This window comes from Pyxicephalus adspersus, chromosome 1 (assembly GCF_032062135.1).
Source record: "Pyxicephalus adspersus chromosome 1, UCB_Pads_2.0, whole genome shotgun sequence".
Lineage (NCBI taxonomy): Eukaryota > Metazoa > Chordata > Amphibia > Anura > Pyxicephalidae > Pyxicephalus > Pyxicephalus adspersus.
In genome coordinates, this window is record NC_092858.1 from 36,086,993 (window position 1) to 36,113,401 (window position 26,409).

The 26,409-nt window shown below is 36.6% G+C and overlaps 1 protein-coding gene across 1 annotated transcript; it reads right to left on the bottom strand.

Annotated features, from left to right (window-relative positions):
- Positions 1–2,827: 2,827 nt before the first annotated feature.
- On the bottom strand, positions 2,828–18,660 carry TESPA1 (thymocyte expressed, positive selection associated 1). The gene is made up of 8 exons (XM_072417810.1): positions 17,689–18,660; positions 16,726–16,902; positions 15,940–15,985; positions 12,037–12,083; positions 9,230–9,302; positions 8,767–8,850; positions 6,410–6,618; positions 2,828–3,846 (listed from the first exon to the last, which is right to left on the bottom strand). The coding sequence occupies exons 2-8, from the start codon at positions 16,871–16,873 to the stop codon at positions 3,722–3,724; spliced, it is 732 nt and encodes a 243-aa protein (XP_072273911.1). The 5' UTR covers positions 16,874–16,902; positions 17,689–18,660; the 3' UTR covers positions 2,828–3,721.
- Between the last annotated feature and the right edge of the window lie 7,749 nt (positions 18,661–26,409).

The following is a 26,409-nucleotide window of genomic DNA, read 5'->3' on the forward strand; positions in this document are numbered from 1 at the left end:
TCCCCCCAATGGTAAAAATCAATACCTTCACTTTAGTTTAGACTAATTTAGACCTAAATTTTAAACTCTTACCTGTTCCTGCTCTGTTGATACTGAATTAAGTATTAAAGCAATATTCTCCTTTGATGCGGGATTATCTGCCTGCTACCATCACTTGATCAGTCCCCAAGAAAAGAATAGCTGTTGGCAAAATCTTTGAACCAATCAGATGAGCAGGAATTTGAATTTCTGGGAGTGAAATAAAAGGAGTGCATAGAACCCTAGTAGTCATGGGTGAATGGCAGCCACTGAATTTTGGTAGTTTTGTCACTATTGTAACATTAATATAGAATTGTGCACAGTTGCTTATAGCAATATTTTAACAAAAGCAGAGTTTTCCTTTAAATACTGGGTTCCAACAATAATAACGTTTGAAAATGCAGACAGAACCTATTAATGTCAGGCAGACCCTAATAAATGCATTGGAAAATGTCTGGATTTAAATTACTGGTTTTCTGTGCCATCTCTGTAATACCTAAATGAGTTTTCCAGTACTAAAAGAAAGACTTTAGTGTTTTTTTCCAAAACAATGTTGCTTTGTAATGCTGTGCTGCAAGTCCTCTCCAAATCATAGACCAAGCACTGGAGCAAGACAGAAACATACAATATGCACTCACTGTTAGAGCTTTTACAAAAAACTGGACTGAACTGTATTGCACATAAAAAAGTAACATTAAATCAGAGAGGGGAATAGAGGGTTTATTTAAAAACTTCAGATTGGGAAACCAAATTCCCTTTCATCCTGGCATTGGAGCTCCACCGCACTATACATATTTATTTTTCCAGGGTCCCTATAGCTGATAACGTCAGGTTTCTTTCCTTCTATTCTCTTATTGTGATGGTTAGCAGTCCTGATAAAAGCCCAGATCAGTTTAGTGCTGCTGTACTGCACTGCTGTACATTTGCTACTTGGGAAGGGAAGAATTAAGAGAACCGGTTGCTTTTGCTCTCCATGGGAATCATTGGTTTACTTTAAAGCAAAAATGTACAACAGAACCAATACAGGTGATTTACTAGGAGGGAACAATACTTACTATAGTGCAGATCCAGACTTAGTGAAAGGAAGCAATACATTTCCTGTACTTAGCAGAATGCCAGAATCTGCTGTTGGAACAATAAACTATTCTAGGTCTATTTATAAAACAATAAATCTGACAGTCCCGTGTGAAGAATCATTTGCTGCTATTGAAACAAATAGACCTAGAAGATTCTCCACCAGGAAATGTTTCAGTGAACGTCAGATTTACTTTTTTATAAATAGACCCCCATGACCGCCACTGATGCAATCTTCTTTTTTGTGTGTGCATACATTCTATCCATATTACTAGTTTAACACATGCGGGGCAAAAAAAAAGAAGAAACACTTAAAGTAATTTTAAAAATTCATCAATACATTTAGGTTTACAAAAGCACATTTTTTGATGCTGTCAGACCACCTATGATCACTAATGTATTCTTCATTCTAATCATATCTTTGATCTACATAATATATGACATAAACTGTAAATAGTAAATTGTGACTAAATGTATATAGTAATAACTAGTTTTATTAATAAAAACACTCAAGTGTGGGGAATGCAAGGAACATAAAAACTACTGAACAGAAGAATGTTCTGCACTTTAGTATACAAAAAATGTATTTGATCCAAACTCTTCAAGCTTGCATTCTTTTAACTCCTCTTCAGCAAGCCTATGATGGTGTACTAAGATAAACATTCTCTTCTTTTTAAAAAATTATTAATATGCCTAAAACAGCATATAAAAAATTTTCCATGACTATAAAGCAAACCATGAAAAACATTCATTGATACACTCTGCCACCTGGTGGTGACACACAGACTCGCATACTGTATGTAGGGTGACATTTCTGCTTAGGCTGATCTCTAATAATCACTGATCCTGGCATTCTATATGAAATGGGCAGATTTGGGTTTTATCTCTCACAACTACGTGCTATTTGTATTGGTTTGCATTGTTGCAGAAATAGTACGCATGCATTAAAACTGTATGTGGTTGTAGGATTAGTACAGTCACATGAAAAATTAAAACTATCTAAAGAGGAACTTCAGAGAATACAGAAAACCAGCTAAAAATAACAGGGTAAAAATGAAAATAAAACCAGATTTTTGTTACAATGTTCCCTTTCAATCCAAAGATTTCTGTAGTTAGATGTGCCTGTCATCCTGATGGCCAGCTAGAGTGCTCTATGTACACCACCAATGCCACTCGGAGTCTTCAATAGGAATGCAGACCATAATAATGCAGGAACATAGCTGTCGCACTTGAACATGAATATTCATGGCAGAATCTTTTTATATTCTGAAATTATATCATGCTAATGTTTACATGTGATTGTAGTAATCCAATATGAATCTCCTCTAACTGGGGTCTCTATTAGGGATGAGCTAGAATGCCTCTGGCATGCTCACAAAAATTTCCTTAACTTTCAATGGTTCCTTGAAATTTCGGTGAACCGATTTCACAAAACCATCGGAAGAGGAAATTAAAATAGGAGGATTCCCAGAGCTGCATTCAGTCCTGGAAATCCTCCTGATTGCACGATCCCGGGGCACTAGAGGTTAATTAACCTCTAGTGCCCCGCGGATCGCACACTCTTCTCAATGAATGCAGCCACAGATATAAGTATTGAGAAGATGCCTGGCAAAGGAGAACTTCCTGACATTGTAATATAAGTATCTTACAAATGATACATATTTAAGAGATACTTATGTTACAATATCATGAGGTTTTCCTGTGCTGGGCATCTTCTCATTGATTGCAGCTGTGATTACATTCATTGAGAAGAGTGTGCGATCCCCGGGGCACTAGAGGTTTATTAGCCTCTTTCCTTACAGAGGAAATCCTCCTGTTCGGCGGGAGCTCGACCTTTTGGCGAATCAGAAGGCCGTTCTTGCTTACCTTTTCGATAAGCGAGAAAGGCCCGATTCTACGCGAGATTGAATTAAATATTCTCGCTTGCTCATCCCTAGTCTCTATAAGCCATGGTGACTAGGACTTAACATCTAGGATCATGTCCCATCTCCTACACTTCCTGTTCCTTAAATGACATTTATTGCTAATTTTGAATGCTAGCTATAGGTTAGGTCACTGTCTGTGGTTTTTAAAACTGCATATAAATGTGAGATTTTGATAACTGAGCCTATTGTTAGTGCAATTTACCAGAAGTTAGAAACTTCCTTATTGCAAAGCCACACATTCTTTAAAATGATGAATTAACAAATAAAGTGGTATATTTTAAAGTGAATGGTGTATCCAGTAGCACAGTGATCCTGTCTCACCAAAAACCGTTTATCTACATATACATTATTCCTACAGTGTTTTATTGCTGTATAGTACCATAAGTTATTATGTAAATGTGAATTTGAAGCTACTGTCATCCATATACACAGCATATAGGCTAAAATAAACTGTGACCTCCCAGAGGCCATGTTTAAACTTCTTCTTGTTTCCTGCATTGTGAGAGTCTCTCACCATGTACCATGGATTCTGGAGTGAATTTTTGAAATGGTCACTTACAATTTAGTGTAATTGCTCTGGACATGGCATTTCATGTACACAATAATTGGACAGAATATCACAATCAAAGGATCTGATTGTTGGTAACTGTGGACTGCATGTAAGCTTTAACTTCATCTGTCCCACAATCGCTTAGTGATCTGCTTTAAAAGAAAATGATATCTCTTGGAGTCCATTGCCTAATGTTTCCTGGTTTCTTTAAAAATTTTGTTGTCTCATGAGGATGGGGATCATTAATCGTACAGACTATGTCTTTCAAAGATTCATGATCTGAAAGTAAACATAAAAAAAAACAATCAATATTCATTGCATAATATTGCTACAAATATTTTAGCTGCAGTATTGCAGTATTGCAGTATTAAATCTCAACCCAAGAGAAAACAACATATTGCATATGTTGCAGCTTACCAGTTCTTCCAAGTGGTGAATAAATTATTATTTTTTTTTATTTCTAGATTTTGTCTTTTCCTTATTTTCACCTAGTGATCCACCAGTAGCACACCCCTGTCCTATGTTGACAATGCCCGCTAATAGTACTGTATCTATGAAGAATAGCATTGGCACCCTACACTGCCTGCTCCTACAGACTCTTCTTCTTATCCTAATACCAATAAGGAAAGGTGTTCATTGTTCCACGGAGATAAATGGAAACAATGCTAACTAGTAACAGCAAATAGAAGTAGCATGCAAAATAACATTTCAGCTCTCTAGACTTCAGGCAAGATCAACTGGGACTGTTTGCACTTGTCAAACAAATATAACAAAATTATTTTAATTGTATACAGCATTTAACAAACCAAAATGGAGCAAGGTTTATTGTTAGTGTTAATTTACTCTTTAACATATATCAAATGTGTGCCTATTCATAATTTATACATACATACTAGTAACCATTTCCATCCAGCTCAGAAAAATTCTAGTGATACATGTATTTTTTGATGTGTTCTATAATGGGGCACACAAGGGATAAATCTAATTACATAAATAGGGGAAATACAAGGCAGAGAGATAGCTATATAGGCCACTAAAAAGAAAATGACTTAGATGATCAAGGACCATCAGAAAAGACTGTGGTGGCAGAATGGTGGCTGAGCATAGAGTTATGGAAGAAGAAGACAAAGGAGGCAGAATGTTGACTGGAGAAGCAAGGTAATGAAAAAGAACTACCTAATACTGAGGTGGAGAAAGACAAGAGAGAACATTTTAATAGAACTGATTATAGACCAGGCAGTGAGGAGCTAAAAACAAGGAGCTTGCAAAAGTTAAGGTAAAGAGGTGATGAGTAAACAGTTCCTTCTCCATTTTGCAAAGGCATGACAAATACTCCATCTCCTGTTTGCACTAGCCAAGACAAACTTCTGAAAAAGAAAGAATAAATGGGAAGGTTGTTTTTTGAAAGGGAAGAGCTTAGCACATGCAGGACTCCTACGTATTTATGAAAGGTCAGATAGCATTTTATTTTCACCTGGGAGTTTGTCCCTATTATGTAGGCCAAGAGACAGACATTGTTGGAATAGAACATACAATAGAATGGACAGACTTGTGAAGAACGGAAAACACAGAAAGTTAAAGGCAACAGAACACAAAAGTGATGGCCAAGTAGCAAATATAAGGCACAGTGGACACAGGTTAGCACTCTGGCCTTTTTGCAGCAATAGGTTCCAGGTTTGAAACTCTGGACATTATCTGCATGGAGTTTGCAGGTTCTCCCTGTGTTTGCGTGGGTTTCCTCTGGGTACTCCGGTTTCCTCCCACATTCCAAAAATATGCAATTAGGTTAATTGGCTTCCCCCTCAAATTGCTCTTAGACTGTATTAAAGATTAACATACATAAAGACATTACCATATGACTGAGGTAGGGACATCAGGTTGTGAGCACCTTTGAAGGACAGCTAGTGATATGACTATGGACATTGTAAAGCGCTGCGTAATATGTCAGTATTATATAGATACTCTACAATACAATACAAAAAATATAGCATATAGATATTATCTATTATCTATCTATATAGATAGATATAGATTGTGCAATGAACAGTAAATTGTAATGGTAACTGCAGTATATCTCATTGTGCAGATAGACTCGAGTAGAAAGTAGTGAACACACATGTGCACACATTATAAGGTTGGCAAGGATAACTGTTGGCAAAGTGTACGGTAACCAAGGGTTCAGCGCCAGCCTAACTGAAATTCTGACACTTAAAAAGTCTATATTTCTCTATACCATCAGGACCACAAAGGCCCCAGGACAAAGTTCTATGGAAGGTTAGGGCTTTCCAGAGACGATGGAGATAAAGTGTCTCAGGTGTGTGGGGCAGACAGCCATAGGGCCCCCTGGCCTGGCTTGGCTGGGGTCCTGCTAAAAGAAAGAGAAGGAGAACAGTCCTCAGCAGAATGAAGCTTGTAGGGAACCTTCAGAGTACTATATGACAGGAGCCTGCGATACCTTGATTTGGGGCTGTAATGAAAAAGGAAGCCAGCTCCTGAGGGGAGAGTTTGTCTGACCAGGATGAGGAAGTGCAGGTTCAGACCTGGGAACATCTATTAATACTTACAGTGACAAATGCTAATGAGATTGAGAACAAAATTCATTAAACACTCCACATTTCCTAATTCTGAGTATTGAGTTTGCAGATAAAAAACCCTGGAGTGAATATGGACCGAATCTGAGATATTCATTTCACTCAACATCAGAAAAGAATCTGGAATACTACAGTCTGAGTGCTGCAGTAAAATTAAAAATGGATACAACCTACTTAAAAAATATATATTTAGCCAAATTCTAACTACAGCTGTAACAGCCAATTTGATGATAAGGTGTACATGTACATACCTTCAGGTATGTAAGTGGATTCTCCTGTCTTTATTCTGTCATACAAAGATTCATAAAACATTGTGAAATCAATGCCCAGGGCTTGAGAAGGGCAGAGGAAAAACCTGCTAGGGATCTCATACTTGGAACATATTTTCTCGCTGGCAAAGCCCAAGTTAAATAGGACGCTCTCTGCATCTGCTTGATATAATGAAAGAATTTCAGATATGCTGAAAGAAAAAGAAAAAAGGACAAAATGAAAAGTTAGGTTTTAATGTGTCCTGGCTGAAGGTTCTGCATGCCTAATAATGATTTCTAAACTTTTGTTCATAGAAGTCATAGAAATAGAACATTTTTATATCTTTGACTCTGCATTACTGTAAAGTTTGCCCTTTCTTTGTGTGACAGCTTACTTACCTACCGGTAATATTAACAATTCTCTTGAAAGAAAGAATAATGATAAAGAGGATTTTCACTGAACATGTGTGTGAACCCTTCAGTGTACTTGTGACATAATAGGATTTCTTTACTAAAGTAGTTTAAGCTGGTTCTTTTAGCAAAGTGAATTGTCACTCTGCAATGTAAAATTCATTTAGCTTTGTGAATTAGCTGACGCTCCTCTGATTTAAACCATTTGATGATATGCTAGAAAAAATAGGTTATTCTTTTCACCTCACACCTGGGTTTTCTTTGCTACATTCTTTAAGCTAAGTGAAAAATATATCTTTTCTAAAGGAGCAGCCTATTGTATATTCCTTTAGCAAGTTAAACTTAATATGTGTAGTAACATACACCACTGTACTGATAACGTAAGTTCTTACATAATCCCCTTTTTGCAAGGGTCCGATGACCATTTATATGTGGCTAGCTCTATATAAAAAATACTGACCAGTTGGGAAAATTATATGAGGGCATATACATATTAGGTAAACTGCACTTTGGCAGAGGTCTGTTGCATTTTTTTCTTTACAAATTATAGACCAGTCCTGTGACGATATCCATATCAACATAAAATACAAATATAAATTCTGATAAGCCAGTCAGCTAAACTTAAAAAATTTTGCCAGACGAATCATCCACTGATGACAAACCACCAATTATTATTGTAATGCATTTTTTTTGATAAAATAGAAAAGGGTTTTAACTTCTGCTTTCTAATTTCCAATTTCTGGAGAGTACTGACAATTGGTATAAGGAGCCAACTTTTCCTAACAAGAACTCCTACACCAATACAAAACACATTTATAAAGTGGAGAGCGGTTAGGGACTCTCCCAGGTTTTTACTGCACCCACAAGGAGATTTTCTTTGACTTCATGACCTAGATACTAGTGATGAGTGAATATGCTTGGGTTTGGCTCACAAAGAGTGCGGCAAATGTTCAGACCCCTAAACACAACTTTCTATAAGGTCTGAGAGACAAACCTATTATTTATAGGATATATTATTATTAGAGTATTTTCTCTTCTAAGTGAATGAGCTGTGGTTTTTTAGGATAGAATACCCTAAGAACATTTATTCCAAAGAGAAAATTGCCTAAAAAAATTCACAATGTCCTAAGTATAATTGGTCTCAGACAAAAAAGAAAATAAACCAAATTAGAACAGAACGTACCTTCAAAGAACATTAGATTCTAAAAGAAAACTGCTAAGGAATATTAAAAGAAAATAGCCTAATTCAAGATGCATGTAAAACCCTAAGAATATTCAATCCAAAAAAAAAATCTTTAAAGTTTGCTTGAATTTTTAGTTCACAGATATAGCAAACACTGAACAGCAGAAGTTCAGTTTGAAACCATTGTTGGATCAGACCTGAACCTCATCCCTACTAGTGACCAAAGTGTATTTACTTCCTAATCTGTGGATATCTAAAAAAAAAGTTTGGGATAGTCTTCTGTTTTAAAGCAGAACTAAACTATGATTTTTACCTTACAAAAAGGGTAGACAACCCTTTTTATATAAGATAAATTTACCTTCAAGACTGAATGGGAGCGCAGATGGGTGCATACATCATGCATCCCAGGAGACCTGGTGTTGTGCATGCACGGAAGGAGCTTTTCCTTCAATGGAGTAAAAAAAATGCTGATCTGACGCATGCACAGTAAGATTGGCACTCTCTTTTTCCCATCTTTGTCACCCGATCCTGGGCTTGCCCAGTACGAGATCGGGTGACGTACAAAGAAGGGGAAAGAAGATGACCCAATCCAGGAAACCTTCAGAGGGATCGATGGATCTGTGAAAGTAAAGGTGAGTGATTATTTTTTCAGTTTACTTTAAAGAATGAGGCTTATCTTTAGTGATGATACAGATTTACAAAATATAATTCCTGGGATTATCATCTTAATGGATAGCAGCACGAGGGTTAGTTTGCCAGGCAATACCTGGAACTGGTTTTGGCAGTGCTGGCTGATGTCATACTCTCACCCATGTACATTGTCTTTAGTCGAAAATGATCTGGGAACAACCTGTAGAAATGCAAAAAAATAAAAATATTATGTATTACTAAATAATATGTATTATTAAATAATTGCTAAATAGAAATAAAAGTAACTATAGGGTAGAAAGTAACAGTAGATTGGTAGAATGCACAGAATATGATGGTAGTTACTTACAACTGTTAATGGTAATTGTAAAATGTCTGTAAGTATGACAGCTTGATTGGCAATCTTTCCATTTCATTTTAAAGATATCTCATACATTGAGCAGGAAAAAACAATTAGGAAGGTAAAGTCATTAAGGTGGCATGTGAGCTTCCAAAATTTTATACAACTTAAAATGAAATGTATAGTGCAAGGTGATTGAAGAGAAGGGAACGTTTAGAGAACATGTAGTATTTCGTGTTACCTTGTCCTGTTCCTATGGTGATCAGATAAGTGTGTTGCTAAAAGGAGAAACAAAGACTGAATCAGAGAAAATGCTAATTTAATAACAATGTAATATGTGGCTCATACACTGCAGATGGCTGGCTATTGTACACATAATAGCAGGATATAATGTACATTGCAGAATTTATTATATGGCTCTGTGTCTCCTGTTACACCTCTGCTCCCTCACTGTCAAGGTAGGAAGTACCTTTCTTTATGCCCAGGATATCTTTGGCCTGAATCATTGACTGGCCAACAGATATTGGTACCCATGTATTAAATAAAATTACTAAAATATGTGTACAGTTATGATTTGGGGAGCTAATCTACTTGTCACCTATGGAGTCAGATAGGAGACGGGAAGCTAATAGACAACTGTTCCCTGTGTGTGTTGTTTTCTGCATTTCTATAATACCACACTGTTGCAGTCTATCAGACATTTAACATGTTCTTCTGTTCGGCTCAGACTAGTGATTTTTAATGAGTTTAACACTTGCAAAAAAACAGTTACATTGGACCGAATAGGTCCATTCATATTCCCCGTTTAGACCCGTCATGTCTTCAGGTGTTTTCAGGCCTTTTTTTTTGTTTGACAAAAAGTAGGGGGTCTGGTTTTAGCCAAAAATGAAGGGGCCTACACACTTTCACCCTCTTCTTTGTTTAGCAATAGAGTTCCAGAGGACCTGTTATGGATAAGGGGGGAGGGTGCACACATTCACACTGCCCCATTTTCTATACAAAAGTTATTAAAGTGTTTGGCATTTATCAATATTGTGCCCCAGTCACCTAGCTGCAAAGGGTAACATCTGGATAGCCTACAAAAAGGCTAAATACTTACTTTGACTAAATACCAGTCTGAAGGCTGAGGAGGCACATTTTTAGAGATATTGGCACTGCTTGTTTCAGTACTTCTGGGTGAAGGATACAATTTTGTCTTTATAACCCCCCCATATCTCCTCCGTTCCTCCTACTGTTTACATTAGTAGCAAACAAAGATTTGAATTCACCCATGGGGCAAGTAAGTATTAGGATTGTTCATATACAATTTGGTCAGCCTTTAAGCAAGGTGACGGGGCCTTTTTAATATTTCACTTATGTGTTTACCAACCATCATGCCTCCTTGCACCATATCTCTTTGGAGAATACAAGCCTCTTCTAAGCTTAGTATTGTATGGAACTACTGTAATCAGCCAGTCCAAGATTTCATTATTTTTCTGTTTTTCAGGTTCTAGCTCCTAGTTTCCTAGTTTAGCAATTGGTTGATTTCCCCTTTTGTTGGGACCATTTCTCAACAGATAGAAAGAGGCAGTCCCGAGCAAGAGATGCTTGTCTGCCTCATCTATACACTGAGAATATTGCTCAGTGGTGTAGGCTGAGGAGAAGTGATACATATCTGGGGAGATAGTAGAGTAGCCTAATCTTAGAGGAATAACACTGGAGGGCTAGGTTGTAAAGCCTAGCTCAGTTTAGGCTTTGGGCCCCAGTGGGCCACTAGTCTCAGGATTGTCCTTAGGTCTGCATCAGGACCTAAGGGAACCCGTATTACACAGTCCACACAGAGTTGGATACCCCCTTCCAGGAGGCAGTCTCAATTTAATTCACCCTTAACCATCATGAGCTGAGGAATCTTTTGGGTCGGAGTTTGTCAGCCTCACAAGATCAACAAAAGCTTGGAAAGTGCACCAGAAAAAGAATAATCCACCTCTTATATATTGAGACCAATATTTTTGACATTCTGCCCTCCATCCCTCTCTTCCATCAAAGACTTGACTGAGCCTGATTTGATCATTACTCTCTTTCTACATTATTAATATTATTAACCTCCCTAACAGTTCATTTCTTTCACATTGTTGTACATTGTTTTTCATGAAAATTTACAAAAAAACAATAAATTGAATAAATTAAAAAATCTATATATTTTAAAATATTACAAAGGCACCACTGTCACACCCATATGCCTGTTAGTAAACAGATAATTTTTGGTATCTACCCTTCCTGATAAACTCATTGATCTGTATATTTACAACCACAGATATGCTACTGCAAAACAGTAAACAATTTTTTTTTAATTTACAGTTTGAATTTATTATGTAAGATTTTCTCTAGAACACTGTAAACATTTTTCTAGAAGACCATACCTAAGTTAATTTTATCTATAATTTAAAATTATTAGGATTTTCTCTTTTAACATTATGGAGTTAATTTTTTAAAGACATAAAGGTAGTTCATTTAAAAAAGTGAATATACCCTTTGGCAGGTCAGTAAATAAGTACTGGAGTACTACCAGGGAGTACTTATGAAGTACTCACTTTCCCAAACAGCTTTGGCGTCACTGCGATCCAACATATCTGTGTATTCTGAATGCATGATTCTCACACCGGGCACCATGGTTCTATTATTAGTTCTGGTGGTTCTGTTTTTACTAGCCCTTAAATAGGTGTATTCTGTAGTAAGGCAGAGGCTGGTGAGAAGAACCACAGGGCACAACAGGGGAAGTGCTACACAAAACTCCCAGAAGTGGCACCTGGAGTTCTTAAAAAGAACAAAGCCTTGACCACCAACCATATGAGAGCTAATGATTATTATTCTTCTTTTACATGGTGGCTCTGTTTCACCTCCTATACTAGTGACAAATAGTTTTAAGCAAAGGATTTGCAAACGCTTGTGTGGCGAGTATATCAGTTCAATGCAAAACATTTACACTGGATATGAGGAATCGTTTGGCAGCTATCAGGGACACGTGTGTGTCCAGGCTCTAACACTATTAGATTCATGGTCTATAATTACCTTTCTGATGATGTAAACCTTCTTCAGCCTGAGTTTCCACAGATGAGCTGTGTGACAATAAGAATGTTTATTTATGAAGTGTGACATTTAGAAAATAAAGCATTTCTACCAACTCTTTTAAAGTTACAGCTAGTAAAATGCTGCTAGAAATTTACCTTAATATCTTTTTATTTTTGGGTGATTCACTTATATATCATGAAATTAAACCCTACACAGATCTTCACAATCACTAAAACATTGGTTATAAACCCATCATCAGCTTGCTCAGAAATGAATATGTGATTGGCTTCCTAAGGAATGTCTTCAAATAAGTGGACAAGTCAATGTTTCACTTTTGCTTAACAATAACAATATTTTGCACAAAATACTAAGTAAGCACAGGAAATAATGGCTAAAACTTCTTTGACACCTTAAAAATGGTCTCATTTACCTATGTCAAGAATGAAAATTATTTTCAAGTGAGGGTAGAGCAACTGTACACATTTTTTATTTACAAAATGTAAATATTCAACATATGCAGAACATTTTTTCTTCTAATGATGTATGGATATCCAACTCAATTATAAACATTAAACACTTTATTAGGTACAGCTGATCAACTGCTTGATAACACAAATATCTAATCAGCTAATCACATGGCAGCAACCCTATGCATTTAGGCATATAGACATGTTAAGATGACCCGCTGAAGCTCAGACACAGCATCAAAATGAGGAAGAAAGGTGATTAATGTGACGTGGTGGCATGGATGCAGGTGCTGGAATTTCTATGTGCAACCCCTAAAAGAACTCTGGCATTTCAGTGAACCCTGATTGAGAAAGCTCCGCCTAGAATGTCCATAACAGAAAGTCTTACTCCAGAATTTTAAACTAAAGCTAAATAAAGCTATAGAAGGAACTCCTGGAATAAAACCAATTGCAGATTATATTCTAAAAGTTGGGGAAGGTGACGACAGATTCTGCAGGAAGAGATTATGATTATACAATTCTTGGACGCATGTAGAAGAAAGCAAATCAAACTAAATCTGAACAAATTCAGATTCCAAAATAGGTTGAAATAAGTTCCATTTTTTGGATATCTGCTAACTTTAAATAGATTGAAAGCAGATCAAGAAAACAGTAGGCCTGAAGCCACAGAGAGAAAGAAAGAATAGGCAAAGGAGCTACAAGACAGGGTGGGAGGGAAGACAGCTGGGTGAAAGTTAAAATCAATATCTGGATTTGCAAAGTGGTAAAACAGTTTTTTTTGGGAGAGCAAGAGAGGTTTGAGGATGACATGGCAGGAAAAATTGGAAAAGTAGCCAGTGCAAGTTTAGTTGCTGAAAGCTTCTCGTCCATTCAAATGCTTGCAGGGTTGCTGGAGTCCAAAAAAACATCAAAGGCATTAGCCTTTTAAATCAATGCCTACTGGGACCTGCAGCCTTTAGGGGAATATGTTATGTTATTTCATTAGGGGATATTGTTGTATGGGTATTGTTACTAATATTATTGGTATTATAGTTCAATGTTCTGTATTATACATAGATATTTTATGGTTAATTTTATTGCTGTGTTTATAATAAATGGCTACTACAACAATTTTCGGTTACATCGTTTGGTTGTGATTATTTGTTTTTGGGTAAAGGATTGTAAGAGTGGCTGGGAAGCAGAGTGGGGCCTTTGATCTACCCAGGTCAAACTTTAGCTGTGGAAATGCCTTTCCCTAGAGATATACAGGGAGCTATGCAATCGCTGGGTATGGTTAATTAATTTTTTTCTAATTCTGTAAGCATCTGTCTGATTTGTGAACAGTTAGCACATAACAATGTGATCTAGGAATAGACAGGCATACAGAAGGCAGTATTCTAGACAATACAAAACATAACCTATCTGTTGGGGTGACAAACATTCTAAAGGCAGTACAGCATGTCAAAAATACCCAGGCAAAAAATGGATATGGCCAAACTGCACTAATAGTGTGGGGAGCTGTATACACATATGTACACACACACACACACTGTTTAAGTATATACTGTTTATAAAGTTTGAAAAGTAAGGTATGCCTACCTTGAAAGTTTGCATCTTAATAACCAAGCCAATAAAGGGTATCACTATCAACTCCAACCTTCTAGTATTACTCAATGGCTAATGCAGTACAGTAATCAGTGGCAAAGGAACAGGGTCTGCAATGGGTACAGTTGTGAGTGGGGCCTTCAGAGATCCTTTAGGGCCAGACCTCATCCACAAGTCTAACTTTTTTGGCCGCTCACCCTTCATCTTATGAAAGGGTAGACTCTGATGTACAGAGGTCTCAATGTAAAGGGGGGCTCTGATATAAAGGGAAGGGGGTCTCTTCAGGTGAAAATATTGTTCTAATGTGAAAGGTTGACTTGATGTGAGGAGTGGGTGTCTGATTTAAAAGGGGATGTCCTAAATGGGGCATGCTGATCAAAAATTCACACCACGGCTCATGGATCTGTAGCAGGAAGCCACAATGGTGCAAAGTTGTCGAGAGGGAAGAGAGGGGCCACATCCAAATTCTACATCAAGGCCCAAAGGTAGGCAGTAGATCCACTGCACTATTTTCCTTCAGATACACAGCTAGTTAGGCTATTCTGAGCATTATTACAACACTTGGTTAGGTACTATCATGAGTGTCAGCTAAAAGTAATGGTATAACATGAGTAACCTAAACAATGGCCAGACATAGACACTTGCAGACAATATTTTTTTCCCTTAATCATTATACACATCCAATCTTTTGAGAAGATACCCACAGTGGTGTTCAGTAGTCCTCTATAAGTTTATGTTCAATGGGTACAGGAAATGAAAGTGAATATTTAATATTATATATGTATGTTTAGACTGGGTGGTAGCAGTTGTAACTTCCATTTTTAGTAACAACAGCCAATTTCAGAAAGTTAACTTCCTGTTTAACCACAGTGTAAAAGCTATGAGAACAAAATGTTAAGAACACAAACAGACATTTACGGTCTGAAAAGCTCTGGCATGTGCAGTAACTGGCAGCAACAAAATATGTCACAGTTAACTTCATTTCCAGTCAATCCAAAACTAATATTTCTGTTTTTGGAGGGTACAAAAAAATAACACCACTGAACATTTTGAAATGTATCTCAGGTATTTGGTGAGATTACTATGCTCAAGTACCAACTATCCAAGTATGCTCAAGTATGCACACCTGCTGTGGCCAAGAGAGGGGTTCCCACCCTCTCCTTCTCGCTTATAAACCAGCTTTGTGTTTTAGCTAAACATAACATATTGTATTATATACTGGAAGCCTCTGAATAATTTATTCTTCCTTTATATCCTATATATCAGTATTTCTATTAATGTTGTATTTTGCTACGGCATATTTTGCCTGCTGGTGGTCCAACTGGTATGCTGAAATGCACATTCTTCGTGGTGTGTTGATAAGGAGTGATGGAGTGGCAGTCACAATTCACATTACCACTGAACATGTCCTTAGCTTTCTTGCAACTCTAACATTATAAGGGCTTATTCACATCAATGAATAGCAATGCTATATAGATGTGTTTTGCCACTTAAAGATAATTGCATGCCAATTCACCTGTACTAAAGGCAACTGCAGTACACAGATGCAATTTTCATTTGGCTGGTGGTTGACAGGGGTAGCACAGTTTCTACCATATAGATGGGAAGAGTATCATGAAAGGAAAGTGTTTCCAAGGTACATAGCAGACAATGTTTCCATTGCCTGGTGATTGTAAGGGGCAGTACTGTTCACACTATTTAAATAGTAATGGTAGTAAGGTGAACCTGGTGCTAAGGTCTATTATAGGCTAATTTCCTAGTGGTTGGTAGGAGCAGTACCATTGACACAATTTTGAAATCAGTGTTGGCAGGGTAATAGAAATAGATTGAGTAACAACAAGGAAATACTCACCCACAGCCCTGAAGCCAGCCTTCTATCATATCAATGGAAAGTCCCTCTGTAGAGAAATTATTTATTTTATTAAATAGTATTAAAATACAGAGAAAATCAATGAAAGATTTGGAAAACTTTTGATGTTTTAGTCAATAAGTTAGAAATTAATATGGAGCTTGTCAAGCTAACAAAACTCAGAAGATCACATCATGTCCTTCCATCCCCTAGTATGATAATAAAAACATTCATTAGGATGCTGTATGTCAAAGACTTCAACCAATATTATATGATTTACAGCATTGCACTCATGGATGCCCCTGAAGGATTGCATGCATTGTATTATCATGAGACTTATGTGTGTAACATGAGGCAACACAAGTCACATGAGGCTCAGTTCACAAAGCTAACACTCCATGATTGGTACCCTTGCTTTTTTATTCTCAGATGAGTCCAATGAAATTTGAAAATTACAATTACATGACTGGAAATAGAGACCCTTGGGATAGTGTTAACATTTTATAATTTAGGCTTCTAATGTTAGCAGCCATTCAGACAAGCATTAAGCATGTCACCTTTAGCATAAAACAAGAGTTTTATGCTAAAGGTGACATATGTATGTGTAGCATAAACTAGACAACCAAATTCAGTATTTTTTCAGATTGCAGCATTATTTGCAGATTTTTTGAAACAATAAAGGCAATATTAAGAAGAAATAAATAATAATAATAAAATAAAGGTTCAAAACTGCATATGAATATTTGAAAAGTCATCTGGAGTTACTATTCCTTTTCATTTATCACTCACCATCCAGAAAAGCATCATCCAGATCTTGGAAGGTAAACTCTGGCATAGTAAAGGAGACAGCGTCCTCTTCATCCATTTTATTGACCACATGTCGTTGGCGTTTCCAGGCTATATGCCTTTCTGATGTGTTCATAAATGAACAGGTCATGGCTTCAAATGGTAGGTGTGTTACATGTACTGTGCAATACAGAACACAAGAGACAATTTCAGTTATAAAAACAGATGCATTTTAGCTTCATATTAAGAATAAATCAGAATAATATTTAGAAAAAGAATGGAAAAAGACTGCTCTTTTCAAATACATGGATGTTCAATTTTACAGATTGTGCAGGGTTTATGAAGAAGGGAATTTGGGGAGTTAGCAGTCACTTATCTGACATCAGGTTTATCTAAAGGAATACTGCAATCCGTTTGAAAAACTCTTAGGGTCTGTTGAAACTTGTGGTGTAAAACTATGCGGTTTACCTATCCAGGGTGCACGGCAAAGTGCTGTTGTGAAGATGGGAGAGGCAAACTGCACCACAGGCAATGTGGCCACAAACCTAAATAGCAACCACGTGGATAAATACTCATCATTTTCAGGAACCAGGTCGTGATCTGCCACAGCTGCAAGCAGCCATAGAAAAACAATGGTTGAGCCAACTGCTACGGTAGGGCTCAGTGTGGGTATGAAAATGGCCCTTAATCTGTTGTTTGTTAGTCCCAAACAACACTTAACCTATTGTTTTCTGCTGTAGTCCATCAGCACTTATATATAGCATATATATCAGCATATTTCCCCCAATTTTTCCAGAAAGGTTACAAAAGATTTCTTGCTTAAAGTGTATGTAAACTTAAAATGTATTTTTTATTTTTTGGCCTTACTGTCCTGAGTTCTTTTATAGCTGCCATTGCTAAGGCAGTTTGTATGCAATACAGTCTGTTTCAGAATTCCCACTTTAGCAAACTGACAACAACCCATACCTGAAAGTATTTTAATATTTGCATAACTCCTCTCAAGTGCCAACCCATTACTTCCATCAGGTCCACAAGGTGCTTTGATGTTCTCAGGAAGCTGTGTACGGGGCCCTGCCAGATCCTCCAGTTATGATCCGTCTACAACTTAAAGACCTTACACAGCAAACTGCTAGTTAGAAGAAAATTGATTATCATTGTCAGCCTGCAACAAAAATATGCCTAAAAACTGTATGTAAAAGGCAATGGTGCTAAATGTCCTAAAAAATAGACTTAGGGTTTACAACCATTGTACAACCATTGCTACAACCATTGTAACATGTAACAACTATTAACATAATACAATTGTCTTCACCAGCGGTTAAGATAATGAACAATTTATTACACAATAGAAGCCTGAGCTTTAAATGGTAAATATAACCTGACTAACTATGTAACTATGTAACTACATAAATGAATAAGTCATTCTATAAAGAGAAGCCTTTTAAAGTTGCAATTTTTTTTTTACAAACACATGTAAAGTTTAAAATGGTATAAACTATATTAGCCAATAAGCAACAATCTTTCAATTTCTCATGTCTAAGCCTGGTAAACGGTTAATACTAAATACTTATTATAACGTACAGCATTTCGCTTTTGTTGCTTCTCATATTAAACTTCTAAACACATATAAAAGTACTCACAATGACATCTATCTTGAGGTTGGGAGTTCTATACAGACCATACACAGGAAGAAAAAATAAATGTTTTCTATCTATTTTTGTGTTTCCTGTACTATTGGACCCCATAGCAGCAATCATATGATATGCTGTACATAGTCCTTACTGAAAGAGAAATGTAGTTTTGTATGTGCTCAGCGAGTGATTCTATGCAGCTCTTCTAATTTTTGCAATGGACACATAAAACAAAGTTAGCAATCTGTTTTTCACCTATTCTATATAAACCAAGTAATGCCATTCTCTACCTTGCCCATAATATGTAAAATGTTTACAGGACTTACCAAACCTTAAGCGCAGAGCAACAGTCACACCAGATGATGAACAAGCACAGGAAGCTCAGTTAGATAATCATTTTGTAGCATTACATTTTCAGTAACCACAAGTTATTTCTGGCACTCCCACCGCATGTCCTGTATTTTTTTATCACATGTGGCTTAGTTGGTTTGTCTGTATTTTGGCAAAATTCTAATGATATGAACTGTGTTAAAAGTGAAAAGTGAAAAGTGAAAAGTATAATAGTATAGAATACAAACAGCAAAGCAAAATTACTTTTAAAGAAGCTTACTTTGCATGCACATCAAAACGTGATGGATACAATTGCCACCTGTAAATATTTTTTATCATAACATTGTGATTAAATTTAGCCGGTTCTAAAAGAAATATTCCATTTCTGGCCTGCCTCTGAAAATGCTAGTTATGGCTGTAATGCTGACATGCAGCCTCCAAAACTTTGTGAGTCATTTACAAACGTTTTTTAAGTTTTGGTAAGAGGGAGGAAGGGTTCGACCCTTTGTCATATTTGTATTGCTTTCTGTGCTGTCTGTTTGAACTGTGACTATTGTTATTGAGAAAGAAAGAAGTGGAATTCCAAAATTTTAGTAATGTCCCTAGAACAAAGATAAGAAGATAAGATCCACCAATGGGACAACCGTCGAAGAAATAAATCCACTTCACTTTAGGAGGCTTCCTTTAACTTTTTGACTTTGTGAAACTCCTCCTGTTTTATTCAAAACTACAGAAAACATTTTGGCTAGGCGTACTCTTTAAATGTGAATTACAGTTTATAGCAAAACAGCCATATCCAAAATTTCTTCTTGTTCCTGTTTCTAGTAGGGGTGTTCACTAAGCACTGTCACATTTTCATTAGGGATGAGCGAGAATGCCTCTGACATTCTCGTGAAAATTTCACCAAACTTCCGATGTTTGGGCGAATTTGGGCGAACTGATTTTGCGGACCCATCAGAAGATAAAGGAAATCATTATTCATGAACGCAGCCGCGGTACTCCTCCTACCTCCCAAGGCTTGCCGACATTCAAGCTCTAGTGCCCGAGGATCGTTCACAGGATGATTCCCACAGCTGCATTCATTCATGTTGAGCACAGCCACAGGACTCCTGTGTTCAACGATATGGAATCTCTATCTACGTGTGAATCTCTGTCTATTCTCCCCACCTTCTAGAGGTTAACAAATGTTATCTACCATGATGGTTAGAGCTGAAAATAAATATACATGTATTATTTTTAGTAATTGTAGCCATTTTTGTGAGATGATGTATGAGAAATAAAGCTTTCAACAGTTAAAATATGAACTCTAACTAGAGATGAGCAACAATATTTTGATTCCACAAAGTTGAGGGTCACAGAAAAAAATAGGACATTTTAGAGGTTTGGTTGCCTTTTTGCTGTCTATGGCTGACAACTTTTTTAGTTATTTGAAAAGCTTCAAGGATACAAGATACTGTCAACAAGGGTCCTAAGAGAAAAAAATAAAAGAAGCATGAAGTTTTCTGATTTGAAGTATTTTAACATGCTTCATAAACATTGTATCTGTTAGGGCATGTTCTCCTGGTTCTCCTGATACACTCAACAAATTTAGTGAATTGCCACATTCAGTGACTTTCCAATCAACTCAAAACTTCAGAAGTATAGACTTCAATATAATTTCTCCTTAAAGACCAAATGAAGATGAAGTCAAAATGTCTACCATGAACCATGAAAAAAATGTCTACCATTGACTAAATCTAATCACGACCACAGGGAGAACAATTACTCATCATGTAGGGTCCTGGCCCAAATTAAAAGATGGGAACCCTAATCTGTTTATTTCATATATGTTTTTTAAACTTCATTAGGGTGGACCCGGTGCTAATGTTACCTTTTTTTAATTTTTTAGGTTTCTAATTATCCTTACATACAGTGAAGGTTTAAGGCAACCATGAGATTGAGCATCACCAAAGCTAAAACCCATTTCCCTTGTACTCGAGTTTGACCTAACTTATTTACAAACATTACTGACTACTGAGAGATCATTGTGTGTATTGGTTCTAGAGACAAACTGTGACCCCCAAACACAATTGCCTACAAAGACCTGATATATGAACAAATTACAATACTTATAAGACCTCAAAAATATTCTCCTCTAGAGAGATCCACTCCCTTCATTTGATCTGGGGACCATTATCACTAAAACAGAATAATAGGGGAATTCAACATTTTGAGTTGTTATTAGATGAATAGGTGGGAGAAAATCTGTTCTAGGGACAATTTACTGGCATGCAAATATTGTCTGCTTTGGGATTTCTTCTAATTTGTATTGCATCCTTAGGACAGGAAGTAAAAGGAAATCTTCATAGCTGAGTGCAGACATCAAAACATAACCTAACAGGGGTTTAAATCATTCGCTGCTCTATTTTATAAAAAAGGAAATGTAGCTGGCCATACACTTTAAAATAAAACAATATCATAACATTTATTACCATAGCATTCGGAAAAGGTCAATTTCCCTATTGCCAACATGAAGAGTACTCACACTGTGATCTAAGAAATGACACCAATGCATATAATGATATCCTGGCGGTAGCATGTCATTTGATTATCACTTGCTCATCATGTTAGTCAGTGCAGTAAATAAATCAGGTTGCATTAAAACGAAACAAATAAAACATTTTGTTACATAAAATACAGATGGATGACTATTTCAAAAACAAGATATCACACCCATGTAAAAGTTTCCTTCTTTCACATCAGATTGCAGCAGTGTCATGCCATGGATACTGTAAACATTGCATAACATTTTCTGTGATGTGCTGGTACACTCATTTTTCATAAATGCTTTCATATGACTTGTTTTTCTTGTGTTCATATAGCTTTATACAGAGATGCCTAAAGAAAAATGGGTGTATTAAGGAAGTGAAGAGAGACAAAATAAGTCAGGACTTGCTGTTGCCAGTTCAGTTAATGGCTTGGCATAATAAATAGTCACTACATATCAGGTTAAACATGAATACCTACATTTTGCTGCCAGCCACAGAGCACATTTTTAATTTTAGGCAAAGTTTGGAAGTCATAATCTGGTTTACTTGTGTAAGTACAACCAAGGATTTACAAACTCAGGATAGAAAATATGCCTGTGTGTGTTATATCCAAGCTGACTTTGCTATTGATCATCCAATATAATGTATAGTACATTGAACACCATTAAATATTATTTGGGCTCCTACTGAAACAAACATAAGTGTTGACTGTTTTTTATATATAAAAGTGTTTGGGGTCTTGGCATAAATATATTTGCTGCTGCACTTTTTTCTAGAAATACTGCCCCTTTTGATTGAAATATAGTAAATGTAACCATAAAAGAAGACTGGTATAAGAAGTCCAGGTAATGGAAACAGTAAAGAAGGCTGGGTTCTCATCCATATGAGGACAACATTATCTCAGGTTTACCTTTAAGAATATCTCTAGACATTTTTTTTGAGTGGAGTGGGGTTAGACCTTACCAGCTTTTACTACTGTCTGGAGTTGTCCCCAGAATAAGAGGTTCCTGGAAATATCCTGATAGGGACACCTATCGACAAACAATTTCCTGTTAAGTCTCTTAAACAGGACATTAAACAAAATGTTCCAATGGTCAATAATCTTTAGCTGGCAGGGTTTTGGCTTCCTAAACCACAATATTTTTTAGCAGTGTGAATTTTTTAAAAAATATAAGATTTTATATATATATATATATATATATACTTAATTGATTAAGCACTCAAAAATATTTCTGTGCTTCCCTTCACATATATAAATACATACTATGCAGACATACATGAACACAGTCCAAACAAGGGGAATACACAAATTACAGCACTCTCAATATAAGGTCACTGTTACCTAAAGAAAAGGTTTATTGGTGCCCTATTAAATAACCCCTTTTGTCAATTGTCTTATGTATCAGTCATTTAAATGTAGCAGAGCTAATCCTAAAAGTAACTCTGTCACTGGACTCCAGCAAACTACACTTGGTGTAGATTCCTGGCAATTTAATAACTGCCCCTTTTGTTCTGATGCTTATTTGAGCAACTGTTGCCTTTCTATCAGCTCAAACCATTCCCCTCTGATCTCTACCAGCAAAGGGCATTTTTGTCCAGAAAACGGACACCCATTATTTAGTTTCCCCTTTTCATTCCATTCTCTGTAAACCCTAGACATGGTTGTGTGTGAAAATCCTAGCAAATTGTCAGTTTCTGAAATACTCAGACCAGCCTGCCTGGCACCAAAAACCATGGCTCATTTAAAGTCACTGAAACACCTTTTTTCTATTCTAAAGCTCAGTTTAAAATTCAGAAGATCATATTGATAATGTCTGAATGCCTACATGCATTGACGTCTTGCCATGTGATTGATTGATTAGATATTTGTGTTAGGCAGTTAAATTGGTGTACCTAATAAATCCCTTCTGTTCCAGGTAAAAGGGATTCTGGGTAGAAAATAAACTTTGAATCCAAATTCTGTACAATGATAAAATACAAAAACATCCAGTTTTTACGAAGATTGTGGTAACCTCTTCTCATCCTTTAAATACAAAAAATGTTTTTTTTATTTTTCTAGTAGCTAACCAACACAACACAGAACCTCTAGTCCACTCTTCCTCAACCATGGTTCTGTGGACCCCCAGGGTTCCTCCAGAGGTTGCTGGGGGTTCCTTGGGAAATGAGCAACTTGTGACTCTCAGGTCAGTTTAACTGACACCAATGATCTTTTTGGCTATATGTAAGTCCATTAATAAATACCAAATAACACATGCATACTTACTAATATATTTAGTTACACATATTTTTTAGAGGTCTGTTGTGACTTTTAATAAAAACAGACAGATTGTATAATGTATACACCCTCCTTCTTTCAAGACTTCTCAAAGACAATACTCCTTTACCATTTCAGTTGCCATTACAATAAGTGACATACCTTTTCATTACACATCTCTTGAAATACTAATAAACGCTGCCCACTCCTGGTACTGCCTTTGATACGACATACTTAGTAATTATATAGACAATGATAATGACAATATTGTCACACGAAACAGTCACACTGAATATATAAAATTTAACCCCACAGACGTTTCCCTTTATGAGCTTTGATACTTGTATTACTCGTTTTATTGCCACATGAACCATATGCAGAATGTATACTGATTGTTGTATTGTATATATAATTATGATGTGGCCAGAAACATCGTGTCAAGCAGATGCCTGAGGCAACGACTGCGCCCTTAATGTATTGCACAATGCACAGCATGAGAGCATATTGTAATATAGCAAAAGAGTGCTTTAACTTGCTGTCATCTGACTGTGCTGTGGGAAAATATTTATCCAAATCTGATATTTTTGCCTAGGTTGAATACCAGCGTGAGGAATCATATACTGTTTCTCTTATAATCTGGGGAGTTCATTTTTATCATCTCGGCACATACTTTTTTATATTTTAGAGAACCAAACAGCAACAAAATGGTGGTGATATCATGCCCCTCCTCAGCAATCCATATGGGAAGAACATATATGATCTTTATTTCTATTTATTTTAAAGCGGATTGAGAAATTAGTGTCTTATCTTGGATTGCACTTGATTCCCAAATATTCTTAGGATTGAAGGATCTATGAATTTCATTTTGTGTGCACTTCAGCTTTGCATTGGCTTTTTGAAGTTTTAGAGGACCTAAAGAACATACGTCCCTTGCCAACACACCAGATCAGAGCTAAAGGACACTGGGGTCTGTCCATGCTGTCAGTGGGCCAACAGCATTAAAAGCAGGAGTAAACCTGAACAACTCACCCTGCGTTCCAGTGCCGGGTGCTGCCATCTTCCTTTTATACTTTGGCCATCTTGATTGGCTGTGGCAAGATGACATAACCATAAGTCATCCAAGCATATGCATAGAAGCCAGGAATGGCAGGTTTTCCAGGCAACTAAAGCTGACACCATGCATGTGCAGCTTTTTGCTAGAAACTTAAAGTGGTCGGGCAGGTAAGTTGCCTTATTGCAAATTTGATTTTGTCCTTTTGTCCCTTCCTACAATAAGGACCTGTTTGATCATACAAACTTAAAATGCTTGAAATTTAAATTAAAAAGCATAGGAATGTGGCAACAAGTATGTGTGTGCTCCAACATATCTATAATAGGTCCTTTCCTTCGTCAAAACACCTTTTCTTCGTCAAAAGACCCTTTGTCTGTCCTCAGTGATGGCAAAGGCTATTATTAGAGATACGGGCCTCATGCCTACAACATCAGTTCAGGGTTATGAGGGTCTGCGGGCAGGGAGTGTAATATTAACTAGAAGTCTCCTTTAATAAAGAAGCCCGCAGATATCCACCCCCTCACCCTGGAATTTAATACAGGGGTACATAGTACCTCTTATCCATTCCCAGAAATTATTAAATAAACCATAGAAATAACGACACCACACAACTGAATAGTATTTACCTTTATGGGGTTCAGCTATAGTCAAATAAACTATCCTCCAATAATTCATTCCAGCTCTAGCCATATCCTTCAGCTATCTTACAGGGGAGATATGTTGGGGACAGGTGTTGCAGGAATGGTTGAGCAATGAATATATTGGCAGGAGCTTTGCCCGGCTGGTATGTGTCCAAATCTGTTGCCAAGGGACAAGATAGCTGGTCTAGGGGATTAAAAAATGTAAATCATGTCCAGCATACAACCCTTATTTGCATTCAATTTGGTGCAGTAATAAGCCATGGCTATGCTTGTCCTTGGGTTCTACACTTTGACACACTTTTTCTTATTTGGTATTAGGGAATAGATGCAATTGGCTTATTCCAATTTTTAGGGACTCCTTTCTTATAAAACATAGCCCCAAATGGGCTTTATAAGGGCTGATATGAGCTCAGTTGATTTGGGGGAATCAGTCAGTTGGACTATGCACCAGGCTTGTATTTGGAGTATGGCTCCCTAAATATTCACAAAAAAATGTATTAAAGAATAGGCAGACTAGCCTGGGAGTTTTGTTGGCTAACCATAAAATATTTTCAATTTTCTGTGTATCCCAAATCTCTTGGATTCCATATGTATCGATTTATATCTCATAGTAATGTGTGTGCAGAATTTCCCCTGACATGATATATAGTATATAGAAAACATTTGAAAGGATTGTAAAGGACATGTAAAAGCTAGTAGTCACTGCCAGTAAGGTAATAAATTCTGTTCTGATACTGTTCTCCTCCTTGACAAATTTGCATAGAAGTAAACACACCCTTCATAATGAATGGCTTTTAGTTACAATCCAGAGAGCACTGGTCCAGTCTTGTTATTCACCATGAAGAAGCTTGTAGTTCTCCTCTTCTTCTCTCTTCTTGGAGGCATTCTGGCTTTTGAAACTTGTTTTAGTGAAAGTAAGTGTTGCTGTATTCTATTATAATTCTGAGTTTTGGATATATTTAGTAAGAATCTATTACTAGGGCATACAGCACTTTGATGTTTGCAGGTGTACACAACTTCCTCTAATACAGCACTGTATTGGCAAGGTAAACACTACACGTAGAGTTAAAAGAATTATGTACAAACTATTTTGTGTTATTTTTTATGCAAAAAAAAAAAAAAAAACAGCAGCTGAGTTTATATATCAGTGTGCATTTGTCTTTGTTTTTGTCTTGAATAAACACAAATCGAAATGTTGTCAGTAGACATGTTGATTCTGCGTTTCTAACCTAGCAAGCTGTTATATTTTACA